General features: G+C 37.4%; 1 protein-coding gene across 7 annotated transcripts in view; it reads left to right on the top strand.

The window, feature by feature from the left end:
• LOC132908637 (probable Na(+)/H(+) antiporter nhx-9) overlaps positions 1-22,372 on the top strand; it is a 43,533-nt gene extending 21,161 nt beyond the window's left edge. For 4 of the 7 annotated variants that reach the window (XM_060962811.1, XM_060962808.1, XM_060962807.1 and 1 more), the window contains 11 exons: positions 5,361-5,450; positions 7,115-7,185; positions 8,030-8,245; positions 9,324-9,459; positions 11,516-11,677; positions 11,789-11,858; positions 11,945-12,049; positions 12,330-12,431; positions 12,953-13,114; positions 15,507-15,683; positions 17,161-22,372. In XM_060962811.1, coding sequence (XP_060818794.1) covers positions 5,361-5,450; positions 7,115-7,185; positions 8,030-8,245; positions 9,324-9,459; positions 11,516-11,677; positions 11,789-11,858; positions 11,945-12,049; positions 12,330-12,431; positions 12,953-13,114; positions 15,507-15,683; positions 17,161-17,402 — 1,533 coding nt within the window. In that variant the 3' untranslated portion in view covers positions 17,403-22,372. Of the gene's footprint in view, positions 1-5,360; positions 5,451-7,114; positions 7,186-8,029; positions 8,246-9,323; positions 9,460-11,515; positions 11,678-11,788; positions 11,859-11,944; positions 12,050-12,329; positions 12,432-12,952; positions 13,115-14,081; positions 14,159-15,506; positions 15,684-17,146 lie in introns of those variants that run through there. The other 3 variants (XM_060962809.1, XM_060962810.1, XM_060962812.1) reach the window with 3 other exon arrangements.
• Positions 22,373-23,315: the final 943 nt, after the last annotated feature.

Here is a 23,315-nt window from a genome sequence, read left to right as displayed (position 1 = left end):
ACCAACATCTGTTCGATCCATTTATTGTAAATAAACCAATTGTAGTAAAGATCCTATAGAATAATATAAAAATCAAGCGGCTCGATCAACAAGAAGAAGCGTGCAAACGCAAAAGAATATCTCGAGTCGGACGAAGAACAAAAAATTTCTTTTTATTTGGAAGAATTTTACAATCAATTCTCGTTGAGAATTATAAGTAAATTATTCTGGCGTGGTACTATGACATGATTAATAAGTGTTTATAGTATGTTTGATTCTACTTGAATCTAGTGCTTAGGTCTAAGGTGTAATGTCTTTTCAGCCTGCGGATCTGTTCCGACGTGTCGAGTAGTTGAGTAATTAGAGGGTTTTGGTGGTTGTTAAATCCTGTGCTGTGTCTATTGCTGAATTTGGATAATTCTTCTTTGACTGTGGGTATCTTGAGGTCGTGATGTATCGTTTCATTGGTGACGTACCAAGGTGCATCTATTAGGGATCTTAGGATTTTCGATTGGAATCGTTGAAGAATTTCTATGTTGGAATTACTTGCTGTTCCCCATAGTTGGATTCCATAGGTCCAAACAGGTTTTAATATGACCTTGTATAATGTAATTTTACTTTGCGTGTTAAGATATATGGAAAGAACGAAAGGAAATATACAAACGTAGCTGAAACATTTATATTCGATTTGCTCGTTGCTCGTGGAAACTACCTAATAACGTTCCATAAAAGGCTAGCAGCGATGCAACGTACGGGAATTCATATGCCGGAACCTGTTATCACAGTTTGTACTACTAAGTATCGTGGATACGCGTTAACCGGGAAATACGCGGACATTCGCTACTTGTCTCGGTCATTTTGTCATTACAGCCAACTACTATCGAACTGTCGAGTTTTGCTCGACTCGCGCGACTTTACAACGGTCACCGCACACCGTCTAGTAAACGCAAACATACTGCGTTATAATATTTCCGATCGTAATATCGGTATATGTATGAACATACCACGTGCATAAAATTCCTTTTTTTTTTCTTTTATACTGCATGTGTGCGTGCATATATACATAGGATGCATCGAAAATCACGGTACAAACCAAAGGGAGGTGATTGCTCGAATCTTGGAAATTTGTCAAAATTTAAATTATGGTGTCTTCCTGTACTTTTTATCTTATAAACTTTCCTCCGTCTGTACGAAGCTTCAAACGAAACAATTACATTCCGTATCTTTTTATTTATCTTGCCATATAGTGTAACATACGTTTTTCAGAAATATCGCATCATAAACCTAATGACAAAATTTTAGACGTAACTGATCATTAGACGAATACTTTCTACGCCTACTGTAAGCGAGACGTTCTTTTGTCCGCCGTTTTATGTGCAAGAAATTTGACGATGTCTTCTCCAGCGTAGCCTTAGAAATTTTACAATGTCTCCGGCATTTCTCTTGTAAGTTATCGCTCTATGCAAAAGGATCGTGCCGGATATCGCGGAACGTGCCGTCGATATCGAATTTCCGATCGACTGCACGACAAAGTCGATGGTGTTTCTAGACTTAATGGAGGCCCAGAGCGGTAGTTCCGCGGAGGTCGCAAACAGGACGCGCCTTCAGGATGAAAGGAGCATGTTTTTCTATCCAGTCGTTTTTTGCTCGAGGCGCTTTAACCGTTGCAGTTTAATTACATTGCTATTCTATTTGGTCACGCTTCTTTTAAACTCAATTTAATTCATCAGCGAAGAAATTTGACGAAATTAAAACGAATAACTATCTAGGAAATGTTAATAAATTGCATTGGACTTTTCCACCCGGTCTCGTGATATTTTTGTCCCAAGAAACACGCAAAGATACGATCTCTATATTACAATTATTCGTATCAAGTTATCTCTTCGTTTAAATTAATTTAATCAAATACAAATAGCTTCCAGAATTTTTTCCTATCTTCTAATATGCACTGTGTTTCTTTCCATTAAAGGAATTTACGTAAAAATCAGAATAAATAACGTATTTAATAAAGAAGTAGTATTTATGGCAGATAAATATGGACACCTCGATTAATTGTCACCTCTTTTCCATATATACGAATATGGTCAATTCCTTTCCTCGTCAATTATTCCATTTAGTGTCCAATATCTGATAAATAGAAACATTTATCTAAATACGTCATCTACTTCATTCACAGAAATTTTTAATACATAGCCGTCCCCTGATCTTGAAAACTCTACATACGAACATTTCCAATAACTTTGTATAGAATTGTTAAGCTTATTTGATGTAGGTGGATACAAAGAAACGCGTGGATAAATTGTAAGGTATTGTAAGTATATATTTATTGTGAATATTAAAGTACAAAGTGTGGAATACAATGTAAGCTGGTCCAGATCCGCACGCTAGCAACGTTACCCTGAGACTAAAAGAACCCCGAAGCCAACATCGCACATGTACCACTTATGGTCTGTCCTCCACGCATTCTTTTGTCTACGCGCTGTCTATGGCTTCAATGCTTGAGTAAACTGAAGACCAGATTTTTTTTTTTTTTTAATATTTTATTTTGTTTTTTTTTTATAATTTGTCCTGAAGGACATTTGGTAAAGTATTATATCTTATTTATTGGGAAAAAAAAATAAAAATAAAATATAGCATGTGGGTGGCTACCCCCAGCGAGGTGCCATCTTCGTGTTTGCTAGATTATATCTTTTATGATTGAAGACCAGATGTAGAGTTTTCTTAGAAGTGGCGATCACTTCGACAAGAATAAAATTAACGATGGAATATCGAATGAAATTAATTTCCCTGAATTACATGTCTTTTGTTAATCTTCAATATCTTCCCTCTAATAATCTTCCTGCACCTTTCACCTTTTAAAATTTTTAAACCTTCCTTCCTGCGATCCACTGGAGTGAAGAACCACCTGTCAATTCGTACCGACCTATAATACGTTCGAATATAATACGCGCAATCACTATGCTTTAGTAGTACACATTTATAATAGAGCCAGGCAATCGATGAGTATCGACATAAAGAAAGGTCATCGTCGATTGCGTATTTATAACGCAGCTAACAAAAAGTCACGCTGCACACGTGCAAAAAGCGTGCCACGTCCTGTAAATTGTATATACAAGGTGTATGAAAAATTGTGATACAAGGATAGTTGCTCGTATAGAATTAAGTGAAAGATCTAGAGAAAAATTTCGTCGTAGGAAGCTTTATTTCCGAGAAAATCGAATTTGCAAGTTTGTCGAATACACGTGAACTATCATAAAAGACATAACTTAGAAAAAACGAAGCTGGCACTCCACTGGGGGTAGCCACCCACATGCTATATTTATTTTTATTTTATTTTTTTTTCCTCACCAATAAGATATAACACTTTACCAAATTTCCATAAGGACAAATTGTAAAATAACCAAAATAAAATAAAAAAAAAAACGTGAACTTGATGTAACTCGCAAGATTCTAAGGACAGCAAGGAACAATCGATAGAAGAGTATTCCATAAACAATGGCGAAAGTTCACTCGTTAAAAATAGTGAATTTGCTACAAGAAAGTATTAGTATAGTGATTGATTAGGATTAGAAAGTTTATTAACGTTTGTAAAAGGTACATATGTTATTTCAAGAATATTTGTTCGATAATTCATGTCACTGTGCGTCTCTGCATGCGCTTTAACGTGACGTACAATTTGCAAGAAAAAGAGATGCACTCAAATATGTGCGAAAAGTCTTCAGGGATTTTGAAAGCTTCTGAAAGAAATGACCCTTGGGTAATAATAATCTTTGCAGCGTGTTTTCCTTTGATATCTTGATTGTATCATCGTAACATAATGATAATATTTAGGTGATTATTTTTACATGGAACGGCTTAAATATATTATATTTATTCATTACTTTTTTAAACATTATTCCATTTTGTAATTCAGTGACGTTTACACGGTAAACTTTCTTTCCTTCGCCACTGTAAATCAATCGAAAGTAATATCAACTCTTGACTGTGGGGCATAAATATTACCATGCTCGATGTATAAATATTGATAATATGCAAATATCGGAATCTAAATATTAAATAGACGGATTGAACGATTAATTTAGAGTTAGACTTGAAACTATTCGTTTCCTTACTAATTATGTGAATAGATTCGTGGATATGAAAACTTGTTATATAATAAATCATAATTTCTAACTTTAGCTTCCTTTAAATATAAATGACATATCGTGAGCAGATAACTATAATACGTTAGATATATACTAAAATACTATAATACTAAAAAAAATTGCGAGGTTTATTTCGGCCCCACCCTGCCAGTTAAACGACGACCCTTTAACCCTTTGCACTGGGAATTTTATTTCAATTTCGTTAGCAGCAGCTCCCAACGCTTTTAGGTGTTTTATTTGAAATTTACTTGAACTAAAAAATAAGACAATTTAAATAAATAAAGGAAGAAAGAAATTCGCTCGAATACCAGTTTTATTCTCACTATCGTTGTATTTTGTAATTTTTAAGTGTATGATATATCTTGAAATAATTTCCAGGACGCAATACTGCTTTTCTTTCGCACGTTCCACAAAAAGGTGAAACTGAAAGAATGTCGAGTGGGACTCGACAAAGGAGCTCCCGAGATAAAAACTCATGTCGAGTCAGACTCGACATAGCAGTGCAAAGGGTTAATCAGCCATCGGTGTAATATCACATCTGGCGGTGTATTCAAATTCTCTGAAAACGTGTCTAAAGTAATACGTATAATCGCGCGATAAAATATTTGGCAATTTAAATTTGAAATTGCAACCACAAAAGGATATCACAAAAATAAGTACAATTGCAAAACTCGTCGTTCTTCTTCTATTTCTACATTTGAATCTTCAATTTAACATTCCTGTTCTCTTTCTACATTTAAATTTCCTCGTTTAAAGTCCCACATTTAAATCTAATGTTCTTCTGCAATACCCCTAAATTTAAATCTTCTTTCTGGCGTCCTTTTTCTGTTTCTACGTATAGATCGTCTACCTAATACTCGTATACATTTACAATCAGTTACAAAAGTATCCAGCCACCTAAATATTTTATATTCGATGCTTAAAATATCATTTTTCAGTCCACTCTATCTTCAAACTATCGAACTCCATCACGTTAGAGTAATGAATATTTGCGAAAAAGGGATTTTGCCTTCAAACTATCTCTTTATCATTTTATAATTCTACATAAAATATACCAATCGCCTAATCGTCGACTTGATGTCTCGCTAACAAACAGCATCAGTCTGAATCCTAGCTCGATCTAATCTAATCTGTATTTGCCAACCGACAATTTAATATCACCCTTCGTCCGTCGAACGCATTCATTTGCAATGGTTCTATTAAAAAAAGATTCACTGTCGGAAACTCTATTTCCAGGGAATCACGATCAAGCCGCTCGTAAAAATCCTGAACGTGAAACGGGCAGAAAAGAAGAAACCTACCATGAACGAGAGGATCCACGAACGGGTAAGTTGTTCATTGTCTTCTACTATTTGTATTTGCCTGGAAAAAAAGAAACGTCTGAGACCGGCGATCAGCCATAACGAGCGAAGTGCCACGCTTTGCGATCGATCGCTTAATAAAAAAGTAGCGAGTGAGTAGGTTGCGTCGGGGAAAAAGAGTAGCGAACGAAGAGCGGAGAACAGCGGCGCGTTGTATAAATTATAGAGGACGCGTGGTTATACGCCCTTATCGTTCGTGCAAATATTAAAAAAAGAGCAGCGAGCCACGATACACGGGAAAATCAATAATCGTACGTTGGCCGATGTGTACGAGAAGATTGCACTGATTTTCACTGGTAGCTATATTTTCGTAAACGAACGCTGCTGGACGAAAGGAGCAATTTCCTACGCTTCGTTTTACCTTTGCCATGCGTAGCATTCGTAATAAATTTTTATGCGTATACTATGCGCGTTAATGCGAAGTATTTTGAAACTTCATTGGCTCTGTAATGATCATACGTATTGGCAAAATTTGAAGCTAGACCGATAGCATACGGGATGTTTCGTTTATCTTGTCCGCTACCGCCGCGAAAACAATCCTGTCCACAGGTGACTATAAATAATATTCCAAACAAAGATTCAGTCAGATATCTGGACGTGACACAGGACGAAAGAATGACATGGAAACGACACATCGTAGATAAATCCAAACGACTTGAATCAAAATTTTAAAAACTCTACTTGCTCATTGACAGACGTTCCAACTTGAGCGCGCAGAGTAAAATAATGCTATATAAGGTCGTATTAAAACCTGTTTGGACCTATGGGATCCAACTATCTCTCTTCTTGATTCTTCAACGATTCCAATCGAAAACTCCAAGATCCTTAATAGACGCTCTTTGATACGTCACCGACGAAACGATACGTCGCGACCTCGAGATACCCACGGTTAAAGAAGAAATATCCAAATTCAGTAACAGATACAACATAAGAGTTAACAACCACCAAACTCGTTAGTTACTCAATTACTTGACACGACGGATCGGATCCGTAGGCCAAAAAGACATTACGCCTTTGACCTAAGCACTAGATTCAAGTAGAATCAAACATACTATAAACACTTGTTAATCATGTCATAGTACCACGCCAGAATAATTGACTTATAATTCTCAATGAGAATTGATTGTAAAATTCTTCCAAATAAAAAAACAAATCTTGTCCGCTATAATATCTCCGTTACTTTTGTAGATACAGGAAGATGTACGAGGAGAAAGTTCTTTGGTCCAGAACGGCGAATATCGTGATTAATGATTTGGTCCCTTCCAAGGTCATTCTTTTTTACTTTAACTGAATACGGAAACTAGGAAATATCGTAGATAATTACTTGTTTAATAATTCTTCTTATCTCTGGAAAACGCACGCGTCGTACTAATTGTGTTGTAACTAAATGTATACATTTTCAGAGTCGTTTAAAATTTTGCCAATATAACAACGATAGTTGGATGTTGTTACAGCGTTGATGAAGTTTCAGAATGTTTCGTATAACACGCGTAATACGTTCATAGAAAATGTGGGCAAATGTGGGGATGTTTTCGTAAACCGGTGTTGAAATATCTTGCTGGATAAGGGAAATAACAAGCGCGTGATAAATCCGGCGGAGTAAAGGAAAATGGCATCTCCGTTTTACAGATAATGGACCACATGATGGCTGGGGTCGAGGACATTTTGGGCAAACACGGCAATTACCATGTTCGAGACAAGTATGCATAATTTCTGAATATATTACGTTGTATAACGAATATCGTTGCAGGCTAAAGAATAACACGAAATTACGCTTTTTATTGCCGTAATTCAAAGTAACCACCGCCTGAATTGATTTCAATTTCGGAGTAAAATATAGCGTTCTTTTTCTGTCTTTTGAAACGATTTAACCAAATCTACGCTCGTAAAGTCGAACATCTTTGTAATAAACTGTTTAAAAAATATCGTAAAGTCGTTGAACGAAATGATAGACCTTTTACAAACATACAAGTTACGAATGAAAATAATCGTGGAATATTTTTTCATCATAAAACGACCGTAATGTAAGATGTTGTTGAAAAGTGACACTTATCATGCAACAAACTAGCGTTTAACGTTTGTTAACATCGAAGATAACATTTTCTCTGGCGTTTGCGTTCTTTCGGCCTCTGATTCTTCTCGTACGTTGAAAAACACGAGCTAAGTTTATTGACTTTTCTCTCCCCTAGTAGGATGACTCACGAGTCGTTGAAGATGGTGATGCGGGATGCAGATGATCCTGATCACCAGAGTACATTCACCGTCATAAGTTATTTGCTATGGTTTCACGATGGACAATTTTCCTAATCTTTTTATTAATTTAATCTAATTATCGTAACATATCCATTTTAAATTCCAAGTAGAAGCGAAACGACGCTATTTTGAGAAATATCATAAAAATCAAACTCCAACATATCTATGTTAACGACGTACTTTTAAAACGATTTTTTAAATCTATTAATTCTTTGATCGCGTAATCTGATATTTCGTCTTTAAATATTCGTTCCTCGGTTCATTATCTTGTTTCATTCTTTCGTTTCACAGATTCAAGAGGTTCGATAATAAATTCATTCGTCCGTACCTAGTGAGGGATCACTGTGGCGCGGAACCGAAAATATTGGAAACGTACTCGAAGCTGGCGATGAAAGACGCTTTGGATTACATTAGAAGGAACGCGTCCACCATTGGCAATATCAGCGGAACTGAAAGCATGTCCGCGATATTCCGCAACTATAGCAACACAGGACAGTTCAATGGAAGGTAGGGCTCCATTCTTTTCTTCCCTCGACTCTTCGCTTCTCGTTCCATCCTTTCCGATCGTTGGCACGCTGAGTTATCTTCCTTCGTACCTGACCTGTTTACTTCCACAATAAGGAGCACGATGAATGCTTCTTTGATCGTAACAGATGTGTACGCCATCCCTTTGTCGCCCTGGTAAAAATGTATTAATTATCGAGGAAAGTTTTCCCGGTGAAACGGAAGAAATCGTTGCGAACGAAATTTCTTTCAGCTCGATCCGCCTCCCAGTCCAATGCTTTGTTTCCGTTAATTCGGTGTCACAAAAAATTGACAATGGAGTTAAAATATCCTGACTGAATCGTTTGTTAAAATTATTTCGCGTATAATCCTTTTTACCTTTAACTTTTTTTATCAATTAAGGCATGCGAAAATTTGATTCGAGGATTTTCTTACTCGTCAACCTGGAAACAAATTAAACAAGTAATTCTATTACAGTAAAAATCCTACTCATCGTATTAACGGAAAAGTAACAAATATAGAGATGTACATGTCGAATAATCATAAAAATATCGCTTGCGTGTCGACTGTTTCGTTTAAATCATGACCAATTAGTCGTACAAGCTTCGTACCTTTACAATGTAGTATTTTTGGGTATCTTGTAAAACATAGATGAAGGTTTCTTTTCTCCCTCGCATTACGTACATTTTCTTATACCTTTCGTTTTAATCCGTTTGTTAGAAGCTTTATACACTTTCATACTTTTATCGTCGACGACAAAGTATGTTAACGAAAAAGAAACAGAAGAAGCAATTTCTATTATTGTAAAAGTCCCGTCACATCGGTGAGATCGAAAGGACACGACACGAAGTAACTTTCCATCCGGTGCAATGTCCTGTTATATGCTGCAGCGTTAGAAAACGCCGTAGGGTGTCGATGACTCCCTCCATGACTCACCCCGTATACACCCTGGCCAAGGAGCATAACCGAAGATAAGTCTGCATTGTATCTCGATTGAACGGTGGACCCTCCTCGAAACACAGTATCGATCTTCAAGTGGCAGCCCGTCATAAAAATGTAGTCTCATTCTTTCTCCTTCCAGTCCGAGTTGCAGCCAGCTTGAAGCGGGCTGGAATATTGATCTCCAAGAACTGGAGTACAACCCTTCCAAGAAGGACTTGACTGACGCCAGGATCCACCACCTATTGGCCGAAGAACTTGGCAAGCCATACAAGAGGGTAAGAAACTCACTTTTTGCTGAGTATTCAAATTTTTATGTGTATGTATATATATATATATATATATATATATATATATATATATATATATATATATATATGTGTGTATATATATATATGTCGGAGATGAAGACGCCGGAGCATTTTTTTCGGAATGTTTGGGAAGGTCCCCGATACTTTAGTCCAGACTTTTTATTATAATCGTACTTAATAAAACTGAGAAATAGCTGTTTATGAGTCAAGTCAATTATCATTGTCCGAGATTTATGACAGTGGGCTTGGGCTCGAAGTCACATAACGGGTCACTTGTGTAATTTTAAACGATAACCAATTAATTCAGTAAAATGACTGCCTTTATTGGTAACACAGTTAAGTTTTTTCTACAAAAAGATTACAAGAACTGTCGCAGACTCGTCTCGTACCATCAAGGAGGAAAGCTCGGTGTGGGTGTGCGGATTCGTCGTTCACACTTTTCGGTAGAAAAGCGAGGGTAACGATCCGCGATGCCCATTGGTTAATAAATAAAACTATGAAGACAAAGAGAAGCAGATGTGGCTCATGGGCATCCTTGTTCATGGGAAAAGCCTGCTATTTCGATAGACACCCGCTTTCTCCGTAATTGGTAAGAGGAACCTCGCAAGGACCAGCGCATTTGGCGCAACACATGGCAAGCAGAACTCGATCCGTGACACAGTGAACGTGGCCACGGTCACGGGAGAGACGTGTACCTAACAGAGGTGTAAAGTAATTAAATAACTCTCCTTAAAAACAGGGATTGACCCGAGGAATACGGAGAGGAGTATATAAGGGCAGTTCCACTTGGACTGAGATGCAATCCGACAAGTTCGACCAGCCCAGTGAACACGTACATCGAGTTCCTAATCGCGATCGTCATCCCGTTGACCGTGTATTCGTTATCGAACCTAAATTCATCGTCGTAGGCATCTCGAGCACTCGATCATCGATATCACTTGTTAACTTCTGTAATACATTCCCGTAAACAAACATCATCTGGTACAAGACAACTATGGACAACTCGCAGCAAAACTCATCGCACACCCCGTTTTCTAAAGATAATCCGACATATATATACATATGGTGTATGCATGTCCCTGAAAACCTTGCCGACGAGACTGGCTTTTTCTCGAAGGATAATCGTATCGTTGCTTGGAATTTCAGCTGTCGATTTTATCCTTTAACTATATTACGTAATGGTATCATGCAAGACTTGGAAGACAAGTGGTACGAGTGGTGAGATCTGCAATTTGAGAAAATCGCAGCTTTGAAAGTTTCAGATTCCAGAAGACTTAGTCTTCTTCGTCAATTGCGAAGCTTTTCGAGAGAGGCGCGCGTAAGACAAAATGAATAGAATAAATTGTATTGGAAATTTCTATTGTTATTTTTCAACGTTAGCCACGTCAGAATTTAGATAGTCTGAATTTAATTTTGTTCTTCTCGTATTTAGAAATAAAAATTTCGCAGTTATTCATAGTTTTCGTGACACAGAGTCTTAATATTTTTTTTCTTTTTTTTTAGTTTATTTTGGTTTTTACAATTTGTCCTGAAGGACATTTGGTAAAGTATTATATCTTATTTATTGGAGAAAAAAAAATAAAAATAAAAATATAGCATGTGGGTGGCTACCCCCAGCGGGGTGCCATCTCCGTGTTTGCTAGGTTATATCTTTTGTGTAGTCTTAGTATTTGAGATCAACTTGTTAAAATTCCATATATTAATTTCTATTTTGTACTCTTCTTCTCTCTTGATGAAATGAAAATCGACATCGACAGCTGAAATTCCACCTATAACGCTTAGTTTCATTTGCAATACGTAAGACTCGTTTAAGTTACTCGCACGCGTGGCGATCGAAAGAGGAATAAGAAATACTCCAAGAGACTTTCGAACCGCCTCGAACAATCGAATCTGCGTGTGCTTCTTTGCCACCACGATTAGTCGAACTGTGTCGCATGTATGTATTCGTATATATGTATATGTTAGAAAAATGCTGCGCAAACGAAAAAAACGAAGGCGAATGAGCAAAAACGTTTCTCTACAGCATGGAACAAAACTGTTGCAGCATCGACGTCTAAGCTACAGCCGACACGCGGTGAACGATCGCGACCTCTCGACCCAAGTCAATTACAAAATGCACATGAACATACGTCGGATGATGGGAGAGCACAAGCATCGTCACAAGCGCAGTAAAAAATTACTCAAAGTAAGAATGTTCTCGCGTTGACGCGAGTTCTTCGAGTTTATACGAGTTTCCATTATATGTCCTATTCGATTTGCAATTAAAATGTCGTTCCTTCTCTCAACCGAACCGTAGGACGGTAAGCAGAATCACGTGAGTTTCCCGGAGTTCCAGCAAAATGGCTCGACGAAGTTGTTCACACAAGGTAAAATTGGCGAAAGAGACATCGACGTCTTTTTTCGGTGGAAAAAAAGGATCTCGTTTGAATACGTGAATTTTCATTGAACGTAGATTACATCAATGGCGTCCTGTACGAATTGGAGAACGGAGACACCTCAAAGCCTTCGAGCAAAGAGGACTGGGACTCGGCGATTACTTTCACAGCTCGTACTTCCGGTAAGAACAGCCTTTCTCTTCTTCTTGTTTTCTACCTTTTTCGTTCATTTCAGCGAAGCTTTCGGCTACGTCGCGTCGTCGATAGAAAACGACAAAGTTCTGGAATTATCCTCTCATCCTCGCGCCCATTCTTTTGAGAAATTAGTTCCGCGGAAGATAATTCAACGAGACTTCTTGCCGAAGCGTGTCTTTTGAATATAAAACAGGAGAAGAAAAGGTGTAGCAGCTAATTCCTGTCCCGATTCATACTTATAATTTTCCCGTCGCTCGATTTCCGTAGACTCGTTGAACGTGAACGTGGACAACCACCACGGCGCCACCACCACTACCTCAATGGACACCATAAATATCGACGATCCCGATATGAAATTAGGACGCGACGGTGAGTTCTTCCTCGTTGTCGATGGTATCACCGGAGATCGTTCATCTTTCGATGGAAATCCCGTTTCTTGTGCAAGCGTCGAGTACTTTGCACGATTTAATCGTCTTCGAAATTCCCTTCGACAGCGTAAGAAAAATTGTCGAATACTCTGATAGCGAAAAAGATTAAGATGGTTCGGCTGCCAAAATTTCTGCCAAATCTCCTAAAGTTTCTTTAACCTACGAAACATTTCCTTCCTATTTTGAAATATCTTACGAATTCGCGAATCTTTTAGTATCAAAGGAAATTCTAATTTCGTAGAATATCAACCTTTGAAGCGTAAAAACCTTATTCGAAATTTCGTCTCTTCCTTAAATTATTTTGAAATTTTTGCCAAATTCTTTGATAACAAAAAGGGTAATCATTTCTCTCTTAAAATCTTCGTCATACCTGACAGAGTTGTTTGAAAGTTTCAAGTTTTTCCCGTGATTCGTATTAGTAATATCAAAGTAGTGATAAGACTATTATTTCTCGAATTGTAGAAACCTACAGAGTAACGACACCAACAGCCACGGAGACCATGTTGCCATGGAAGCGAGAAGACGATTACGATTCCGGGCACCCGATTAAACAGAATGAATTCCCCGCTTGGTGTTCAAACAAGGAGTACCTGGCTTACAGTTCCCCATCAGCCACATTCTTAGGTACGATCGATTAAATAATCCACTCGATACCACGAATACGTCATCTCGCCACGCGTATTAGATACAAATTTCTGATAATACTCGGTCGTAGTTTCGTTACATCATGCACTCTGTCTTTCATTAAATCAACAAAGTGTTAAAGAAAGGTGATTCGTAAAATGAACGAAATAAAAGGTGTTTAAAAATTGCTTCGAAATTTACTCGTATCGGATTATTAAATGTTTATTAAATGTATTAACTATTTAGAGAATCAAATAGGGTTACTCGTAGCGAAAGAATTATCGAATTATCCTTTTTTTAACAGTCTTTGAAAATAATACCCAAATTATACTCTCCGACACCTACTGGAAACCTTAACATACAGCTACTTTTCTATGGGGCTCGGGTAACCCCTCTCGCGTTAGAGAGAAAAATCTACTCTATGTATTTCCATCAAGTTATTCGAGATATATTTTGAAACTTTTACGCGTTGTTTCACGTATTCCCACGTCCATTTTTCCATCCAAGGTTGATTCGATATTGGTACTGGTACTGGTACTCGGTACTGGTATAAGTAACCGTGATACAAAATTACTTTCGTTCTAAATGAATAAAACAAAATTAAAGTTTGTTATATTATCGCTATCCCTGTAAAAGTCATTACATCATTGCGGAGAAGAAATATAACACGAAATAGGAATTTTAAAATAAAGTTGTCAAACCAGTTATTCGACTGGTGTGGTGGTTCTAGCGTTAATACACCAGCTAAATATTAGCTAATCTATTATAGCTAATATTAGTTAAAAATAATAATAATCTTGGACCAAATCAACAATTTTTCCAATATCCAATTATATCTTAAAATTTCTATCTATATATCTAAAATATTTAATTGTAGGTTCGTATATGAAAAGAAAATATTTTTGACTGTCGATTCGGCTAATAGACAAAAAGGTACGTAAAATGTTGAAAAAACGCTGCTTTACAGGAGAGCCGTATTTGCGAGAGCGGGCCAGCTTAACGAGCTCGGAGGATACTAGCCTCGGACTTCCGGCCGAACAACATGTAAATGTTATCTTCAAGTCGTCTCAAAATTTCTGTGTCGTTCTTTTCTTTTCTCTCGATCTACAAAGCGAATGCGTTTTTTCTTTCGATCTTTGGGTTACCCAATCCCCTTTCGAACTCTTTAAATACACTCACACGTACACTACACATTTACATACACAAAGCACCTTGTCACCATAATACACGATTGATCGTGCATCACACATGATCGACCTTATCGAATCTTTCGTGCATACTCTCAGCCTCGAACTATTAATTCAGAACACTTTTGTGTTGCCAAGTTCTTCCACGAGCACTTCTCTGTGTTTCACATTTTTCTACGATGTACAGGGTGTTTCGGTTACTTTGGCCAGCTGAAACATCGATGTTCGTTGCTATCGGCTTGCTGTGTCGATGTGAAAATTTAAGAATTGTTGGAGCTTGTAAATATATTTGTCGAATTATGATACACACGCTGTAGCTAAAAATTGCGAATAACAGAACGTTCTTTTCATTCAGTTTATACGTTTGGTACAGGGAATAAAATCAAAAATGCAAATGCAAATTTTTGACACCTATTTGTTACATTGAAAATTTGGTGATTTTGTGATATAAAAGGTGAAATTGTATCTCGCGAAGGAAATAATGGTGCGGATACTTGTGATTGGTAGTAGTGCACGTCGGAACATTGGGTTCTCAAAATTTACGATAACTGTTTTTTTCAATCGAATGCAAACCATTTTTAAATGTCCTAGCGTTATTAATCTTTATTTAACCGGATGGTGTTGATGTTCGGTTATCAAGTTGCCTTGCAGCAACGAGCACAAATGGTTAATAACGGCTGTAATTCATTAAATGCGGTGGTCCATAGATTTTTATTCGCTTAACGTGTATTCGATGAGAAATGGGCTAATATCCTGAGCCATATATTCAAACTTTATTCAAACAAATGCAATTTTCCTCGTTTCGTATAATAGATACGATGTAATGATTTTTAAATTATGTTCGTGTCCTCGTCCAATGAACGAAAGTAGAGAAGCAGAATAAAGACGATAATACGAGCACTACGATACGAGTAACATTCTTCGTTTTATTAAAGCTACATCTTCTTATTAGATTTTCGAATAAAGCGTGCAAGTAGATAAAACTTGAAAAATCAAAATGGACTTATCGTAGCTTTCTCGCCTGTGGTCTTTATTACGTGCATAATCTAGAAAAACGATCGACTCTGTGCACTTTCTCTTAACACAGATATTCCAAGAGAGAGAGAGAGAGAGAGAGAGAGAGAGAGAGATATTAGAGGTGGTCGAACCGAAACACTCGATGAATCTTCATTAACCTCGTTAGTAACACTTGCTTCTAATTAAAGGTGGAATCGAGCAGCCAAAGGTCCAGTCAGTAATTGGTCTATTCCGTGGTGAGAGTGTGTGCACCCCGGATGGTATCGATTGCCAGGAAACTGTGGACGAGCGTGACGAGTACACGTTGACAGGGACAGAACAGACGGAGGATTCGCCCACGAAGACCTTCAGTGAATACGAGAAAGGTAAGACGGTAAAAACCATCGAACTATATATATATATATATATATATATATAGTAATGTATTATAATACAGTACAATAATGTAAAGTTTTAGATTTCAATGCTAACTATGATTTTAAAAGAAAATTTTAAAGCTTAAACGATGCAACGTATAAGATCTATGTATGCAGTTTTAGAAAAAATTCAATGTTCTGTTTATGAAATGAACGACAAAGATTTGGAGTTTCTCGAGAAGATATAATTAATAAAGATGAAGTGTAGCGAGATATATAAACCACGTTAAAGACGTCGTAAATTCAGCCAAGTATTAAATATACTCGACATTGAGTAAGGATGGAAATATAAAAGGGAGATATTAAGAATAAAACAGTTACATCTCGTTATGGACCATGAAATGTAACATTATCAGTCGTGATTTCATTGCCACTAAATATGCAAGTTTATTACGTGACATAAACGTCGCATAGAATTTACGATTCAACTCTCTTCCAGTTATATTCGAAAACCACTTACGCAAGATAAAAATTACCGAGATTTCTTGCAGTATACTATATCTGCTTACCTTCGGGGACAAATTAAGATAATACACCTTTTTTATCTTTAAAACACACGGTACTTTAAATTAGCAGACACGCGTGTTTTATTTCTGTAACATAACATAGTTGGCGTAATTGCCATCCGTTTCTCGTTCCTCCCCTTATTCCTTTCGTCTCTTCCGTTCTTCCTCCTCGCTCTTCCTTATTCGTACGCGAATTTATACCTGGAGAATCGTATTCCGATTGTGAAATTAATACAACTTAATTTACATATGAATTATATCGCTATGTCGCGATAGCATTGCAGCCAATTGATAATAACTGATGTAGTATCGTGGACGAAAGCCTAAGAGATATCGGGTGAACCATAAACAATGTTTATAAACGGTTGCGTAACACGTGCGTGATGGGGCTATGAGAAAAAACAGAGGGATGTTAAGGGAGAAAGAGGAATTAACAGTCAGTGTGAGTCGAGAAGTCAGAGAATGTGAATCGCGTTGTCGAGAGAGTGTAGTCCGTGTGAAAGAGAGCGTTGGAACGAGAGTTGTAAATAAACTATTTAGTTATCTTAGTTATAGCGCGTTACTGCATTTAGTTCGCGTTAAATAACCATCGTTTCATGTTTAACACGTTGAGGCCGGCGTGTACCACCGGTGGACCACGCGTGTCTGTCCCGTGAAGCGTCGTGTATTCGGCGCTGCCTCACAAAGAAAACCCTGAGTATCGACGTCAACGTGTTAATCCGTTACAAATAATTAATAAATAAAATCCTATACTAACGTTATCGGACGTTATCCTTGGAGAAATTAACCGCGAAACGTCTGATTATCCTATTCTGAATTCACCGTATGTACGAGTTTACACGTAAAAGGTGAAATTGTAATAAACATACAATTCTTCGTCATAAAAACTTAAAACCCTCAAAACAGTTTCCCTGTTACAGACAGCAAGAAGGGACCCACTAGGCGAGTATCCATGATGGAGCTGTGCTCCATAGATATGTCGCAATCGGACAAGTGCACGGAGGACGGATCCCATTCCCTGCCAGAGTGTTGGAATCCTCAACGGATCCGAATGAGCTCGTTCGCATACTCGGCCCAGGTTCCCAGTCTCTCCACCGCCCTTATCACCTCCTCCTCCTCCGAATCGTCGGAGGAGATGGACGAGGAGGAAGAGAAAGCTTGACCTTTGGAGATCGTCGAGGAACAGACGTCATCGTTCGCGGTCGACGAGCGTCGTCGTCGTCGGCCATGGCGGCGGCCACCTCGGCGTTCGTTGTTCTCGTCTTTCTTACGACGACCTAGCGCTCCGGTCTGAACAGAGGACGTACTTCTAATATCTTTCGCCCCATTCTAGGGAGATACGATCAATCTTTCAACCGAAAACGAAAATAGTATTTGTTCCCCCTTTGACGATCGCCGATCTCGCTCCCTTCGGGGATGGACACTTTAATAGAACTCACACTGGAGACGACGAGCTGTTTTGACAGCTCTTGTTCTCTTCCACAGGACCAGATTACACGACGGAAAGTACCCCTCGTTTTGACTACCGATGCTTTCATTCGCACGCAGAAACGAATGCTTTGGAGTTGTACGGGGTGTCCCAAAAATTAGTCTCTTGTTTGTCCTTTTCTTTTTTAATTTCCGAGGGAAATAAAAGATTGGTTGGTTCTCTGTGCAAGGTATAATAAGAGAAGCTTTCCCTTTTTGTATTTGTATAATTTCTTAATGGAATAAGGTAGATATTTTTTAACAATAATTTATTGAATCATTGGAATTGCGTTTCTCTCTCTTTGGTCTGTCAGCCACAGTGAGGGAATTTTCAAGACGTTTGATAATTTGGAGAATAATAGGATTACTTGACATAAATTCACGACCGTAACTTATAAAAGTAATAAATGTATGGGACTATCTCTCGGGACACCCCAAATTAGATCGTCCAATAAGTTCGTCGTCTCTACGACGTTGTTTTACGAATACAGAACGATAAGCGACCAAGATGACCAATGACCAACCTTCAATATGATCAAGGCCAACCCAGAAAAAGCACTTGTAAAGAACGATTCCTGCATATTTGAGAATCGTAACTGAGAATGAAATTCTAGTACAAGGCAGGCCAGGTGTCTGACGTTTTGAATATTCCGGAATTAACTATCCATCGATATCTAAAAAAGGATGAGACTGGACCGAAGTTAAAAACATGCGAACGAACTTATTAGGCGACCTAATACGTTACTTAGGTAGAATTCTTCGATCTCAGAGGAGACAAACAAGTATTTTCTCGGTTGGTTTCAAAAGAATCGTTGACACAATGATATATAATACAGTTGACGTTGTAGTAGCGTGATTTTCGATATAGCGATGTTACCATTTTTCGACGAGAATGATTCAGTCGAGGTTGCGTTCTCTTTTGATACTCGGTGATCGTGTGAATCCATTTTGAATATTCGACCATGAGAGTGATACAAGTGAAATAAAGAGTGCAAGAGCGAGAGAAAGAGCGAAAGTAAGAAAGAAAGATAGAGAGAGAGAAAGAGCTATTTTTTTAAACCGATGATACGCCTCGTTTCCTCCGTAGCACGACTGATGGATGAAAAGTATTAACGAATAGACTTGGAGGAACGTTTTTTGGTAGTTGATTTTTCAAATGCTTCCTGAGAAGAACGATTCGTCCATTGGAAGGCAGATGCTTTCGATCGACAGGAACAAAAGATTTTTGAACCATCGACGATTCTTCGTCGATGTGCCGCTTTCTGCGTGCTGAGAAAGATTGTGAACCAGAAAAAGCACGCGATTTCTTTCTCTTAGACGCCATAATAGCGTGTATCCCTTGTAGCGACGACTCGTTTTAACGATCGCTCATTAACTTGGTATCGTGGCCTTAAGATTCCTAAAAATATCCTAGCAGCAACTCTGAACCTTCCGGTATATTGTAGAAAGGAAGAAGAGGAAAAACAAGGAGAATGAGATTGAAGGTATAGAAAGGATGACTTGTTTTTGTGGGAAAAACTCGAGGGACCTTGATACGTGTTGCGTTTAAATGACGATTAAATCATGACATGTGAACGTGATGATCTCTTTCTTTTTTTTTTCTTTTTTTTTTCGGTTTCTTTGGTAACACTAACGCTAAATAGTCTTTCGAAAATGAAGTATATATATATATATAAATATATATGTATAATATGTACAAGTTTGGTATTATACTCGATACGCAACGCTGAAATTGTCGTGCGATTCGCTTTCGAGTTTATAGACGCGAGTCTAGATTTAGACACGCCATGTGGCGTATATACTGATGTAAAGTAAAAATGGGGACGATTAATTACTCCTGTTGTATTTCGAAAATATGGAAATGTCGCGCAGAAGAGAATGAGATATCTCAGGCTGTTCTTTTGTTTCGATATTTTATAAGAGAGTATTTTTTAAGATTTATCTATTATTCATACCATTATTTGCTATTCGCTTTTTCTAACGCTATTGGTTCGTATAACAAAAATTAAGAATGCGATTGATCGATAGATCTAAATTTATCTTCGTTCCAAAGAATAATGTATTTATTATTCAATTTATTTAACATTAATATTTTTATTGTTACACAGTGAGAGTTGAAAATACCATTGATCGACAAGTTCCAAATTATCTCCATTTCGGGTATATCTATTCGTTTGTCTCGTTTTATGAAATACTCTTCTCTTTGTAAAATAGAAAATAGAATAAAATAATACACGACCGACAGATGAAATCCAAATCGATCTTCAAATAGAAAAAATCGCCATTTATTTATTTATATTCGCTCTATCGAATTTCTCGTTTTTCTTCCGAACGAGACTTCCGCATTTTCAAAAACAACGATGTCCCCCTTTAGATTACTCATTTTACTCTCACGCTAGATTTTTTGCAGCGATTCTTGCGAATTTTCAACTACGAAAAAAAGATACCACACTCGGCATCCAAAACGTTAAGCCTCCACATGTATATTCGACACGATGTTATACTAAAAGTACGCGTAAATTTTAGAGAAAACTTTTTGCCTATCTTTATCCGTTTCAGACAAATTCACCAGGATCACTGCATCAAACTAGTTCAAACACAGCGATCTCTTGAATCATACAGACGAAGAATCTCTACGATCGAAACTATAACAAGAAAACAACAAAGCAAACTGTCGAAAAGATGCTGGAAAATAAGAATATCGAGCATCTCTAATAGAACTCATCATACTACAATCGTCGAAATCTTTTTCACGCTGTCAAACGCAAACACACACACACACACACACACACATGAAAGTTGTTTAAACGAAACGCTCCTCCTCTCCTTAAGTATGGCCTTAAAAGAAGCAGAAAACAGAAAATAAAAAATAACTAACTAAGTAAATAAATAACTAACAGTCTCGTGTAGAAAAACAGCCGCGGAAGTGTCGTAGGTCTGTACTTAACGCATTTAATAAAACCACCGTATGTACATAACGAGACAAAGAAAGAAAAGATACAAAAGATGGGAAAGATCGTAAGAAGATCGAGGGAAAAGCCAAAAAAAAAAGGAAAAAACCAAGAAATTTTTGTTAGCAAGATAAGGTAGCAAGTTAATCGCGATGACTAATTTGTTACGATGGTTTATCGCGACGCGAAACGAAGGAAACAAAAACATCGTGACAAGACGAAGTGTGAAACTATGGCGGGGAGCTGCCAAGGGAAACTCTAGAATTCCGGTTTTTATGAGAATTGAAGATATTCATTGGTTAATTAATAATTCTACACAGGCACTCGCGATCGATTAGATGCTTACGGAATTGAACGAAATCGATTTGTTAGCTTTCGATCGTTTAGAGATTTAATGTTATCAACGATGGCGTTTGAATTGGTCGAAAATACGATTGTCGAGAAAGATGGAAGAAACTGAAGAGAACTTTCGTGGAAATGTAATAGTGGTTTAAATATGTATACCGAGTTACTTTAATATTTAATATAAGATGTTAAATACGATAGGTAGTTAATTATTTTAACGGATAATAAATTAGATTAAATTCAATTAATGGTTGAATCGAACGAAGTTAATTATGAAATGAAATTAAAACGTCAAATTACCTTAATAGTCGACTTTAAGAACAACTTTAGAAATGTTCACAAAGCAAAATACGTTGGAAGACAGTAGAAAATAATCGCAACGTGGACATAATCATCGTTAATCCTGTGTCTTAACTGTGTTTCAAAAGTTGTTCTTATAAAGTTCTACGACTTCTATGAACGCACGTGTACGTACGTTTTCTCTACAATTAATCATAGAGATATACGTATTTACGTATGAAAGAGAAAGATACTTTCCACGATAGGAGTTTTAGATCGAGGGAAGAAGCCAAAAAAAAAAAACAAGAAATTTTTCTTAACAAGATAAGGTAGCAAGTTAGTCGCGATGACTAATTTGTTACGTTGGTTTATCGCGACGCGAAACGTATGAAACAAACATTGTGACAAGACGAAGCGCGAAACTATAGCGGGGAGCTGCCAAGTTTCGAAATATTTCTCATTCCACAACTTTTCTATCTAATTATCTCGGAAGTAAGCTTTTCTGGCAAATGAATTTAAAAAGAATTTTAAAAGTATTAAAAGTCACGTCGAAGTACTTTTGGTAATATTTAACAGCACGATTGATCTGAATAAAATTTCATTCCTCGTAACTTTTCCTTTTCAATCTACAAACGCTTCGATCGTTCGCGTAAAAATGTCTCTATAAGCTGCTTCCTTATTACGATAACGTTCCATCGTTGCACGATCGAACGAGAAATATTTCTACTTGGAAACAAAAGCATCCGACGAATTGTATCTTCGACCAAGACTGCGATTAACGCGATGTCACAGAGTTCTTGTCAATTATGGCAGTAGAGTTTTCTTCAGACTCGTTGTTTAGGAAGGACATTTTTCACGCACATCTCGCTTGAATAATATTTGCTTCAAAAGCGAGGGGTTTCTTTGGTGGAGATAAAGAACGATTCTCAATTTTCGTAAAAATCGCGGCAGAGTTCGAAATTTCCCTTCGCGCGATATATTCCTGGCGGCCTCTAGTTACCTAGGTCAGACAAATGTCGGACTAGTCTCTAGACGCTAGTCTTTACGCTGTTGATTTGTTAAAATAAATGTTTATTTCGTAAAAAAAAAACAACGTGCTTGTCTTGCAATTATCTTGGCACTTGAACATTTCCTTCACTTCTTGGACATCTTCCATATCTCTGTTGCCATTCCTTGCCTTACATTTATCCTACGTTCTTCCTTTCTAATTAAAACATAAAACTAAGCTGATACGTTTTTGAACATCAGCGAAAAATTTAGAATAAAATACATTTCAACGTATAAGCAGAATGGTCACTAGTCTCGCAACTGTGCAAAATTTTTCATACTTTGACAGTTTGTTATTCGACGAATTGCTTGTCTTCTTTCTAAGATCTATTTATAGCTTCTGAACTAAAAGCTTGCCAAAAATTATCATAAAAACCAATGCGAAATTTTTGAAACATTATGGACAAAGTATTTTAGGATAAATTCACAATTTTCCACTCGTTTGAAATTGAAATGAAAAGAGGAAAGAATAGATAGAAATTAAAAAGCGTAATAATAAACGAAACTAAAATAAACCATCAAGGACAAACAACGAAGCCTCCAACTAACTCGTCACCAACTTCTCGCTAATTAAAACCGAAGCAATAAAACGATTAGCGACTCGTTAATGAAACTGATGCTTCAACGATCGCTTCGAGGTCGAACTGTTAGATCAGAAAGATCCGAACTTCGCGAAAACGTCGACATAAACTGGACGATTCTGTCCTCTGTCGCGTGAATGCCTGGCGGTGTTGTATTTTTAGTTTGCATACCTACGTTCAGTTCCGAGCATGAGTCGATCTTCCGCCTTTGAAACGAACGAAGATCGGAAAACCAGAAAAATTGCTAGTTGGATCAAAAGTAGATGTACGACTCAGGCAAACGAAAGCGAGGACATCTTCGAAGTCGAGGACGTGGCATTTCCGGTCAGCGCGACGTTTGAATGACACGTGACAGCGCTACGATGAAATAGAAAGATATTGATTTTCTGCTGGGATTCTGAAAAT

Source organism: Bombus pascuorum, chromosome 7, assembly GCF_905332965.1.
Source record: "Bombus pascuorum chromosome 7, iyBomPasc1.1, whole genome shotgun sequence".
Taxonomy (NCBI): Eukaryota; Metazoa; Arthropoda; class Insecta; order Hymenoptera; family Apidae; genus Bombus; species Bombus pascuorum.
Note: the sequence above shows the minus strand (reverse complement) of the source record. Positions and strands in the feature narration are given on the sequence as shown.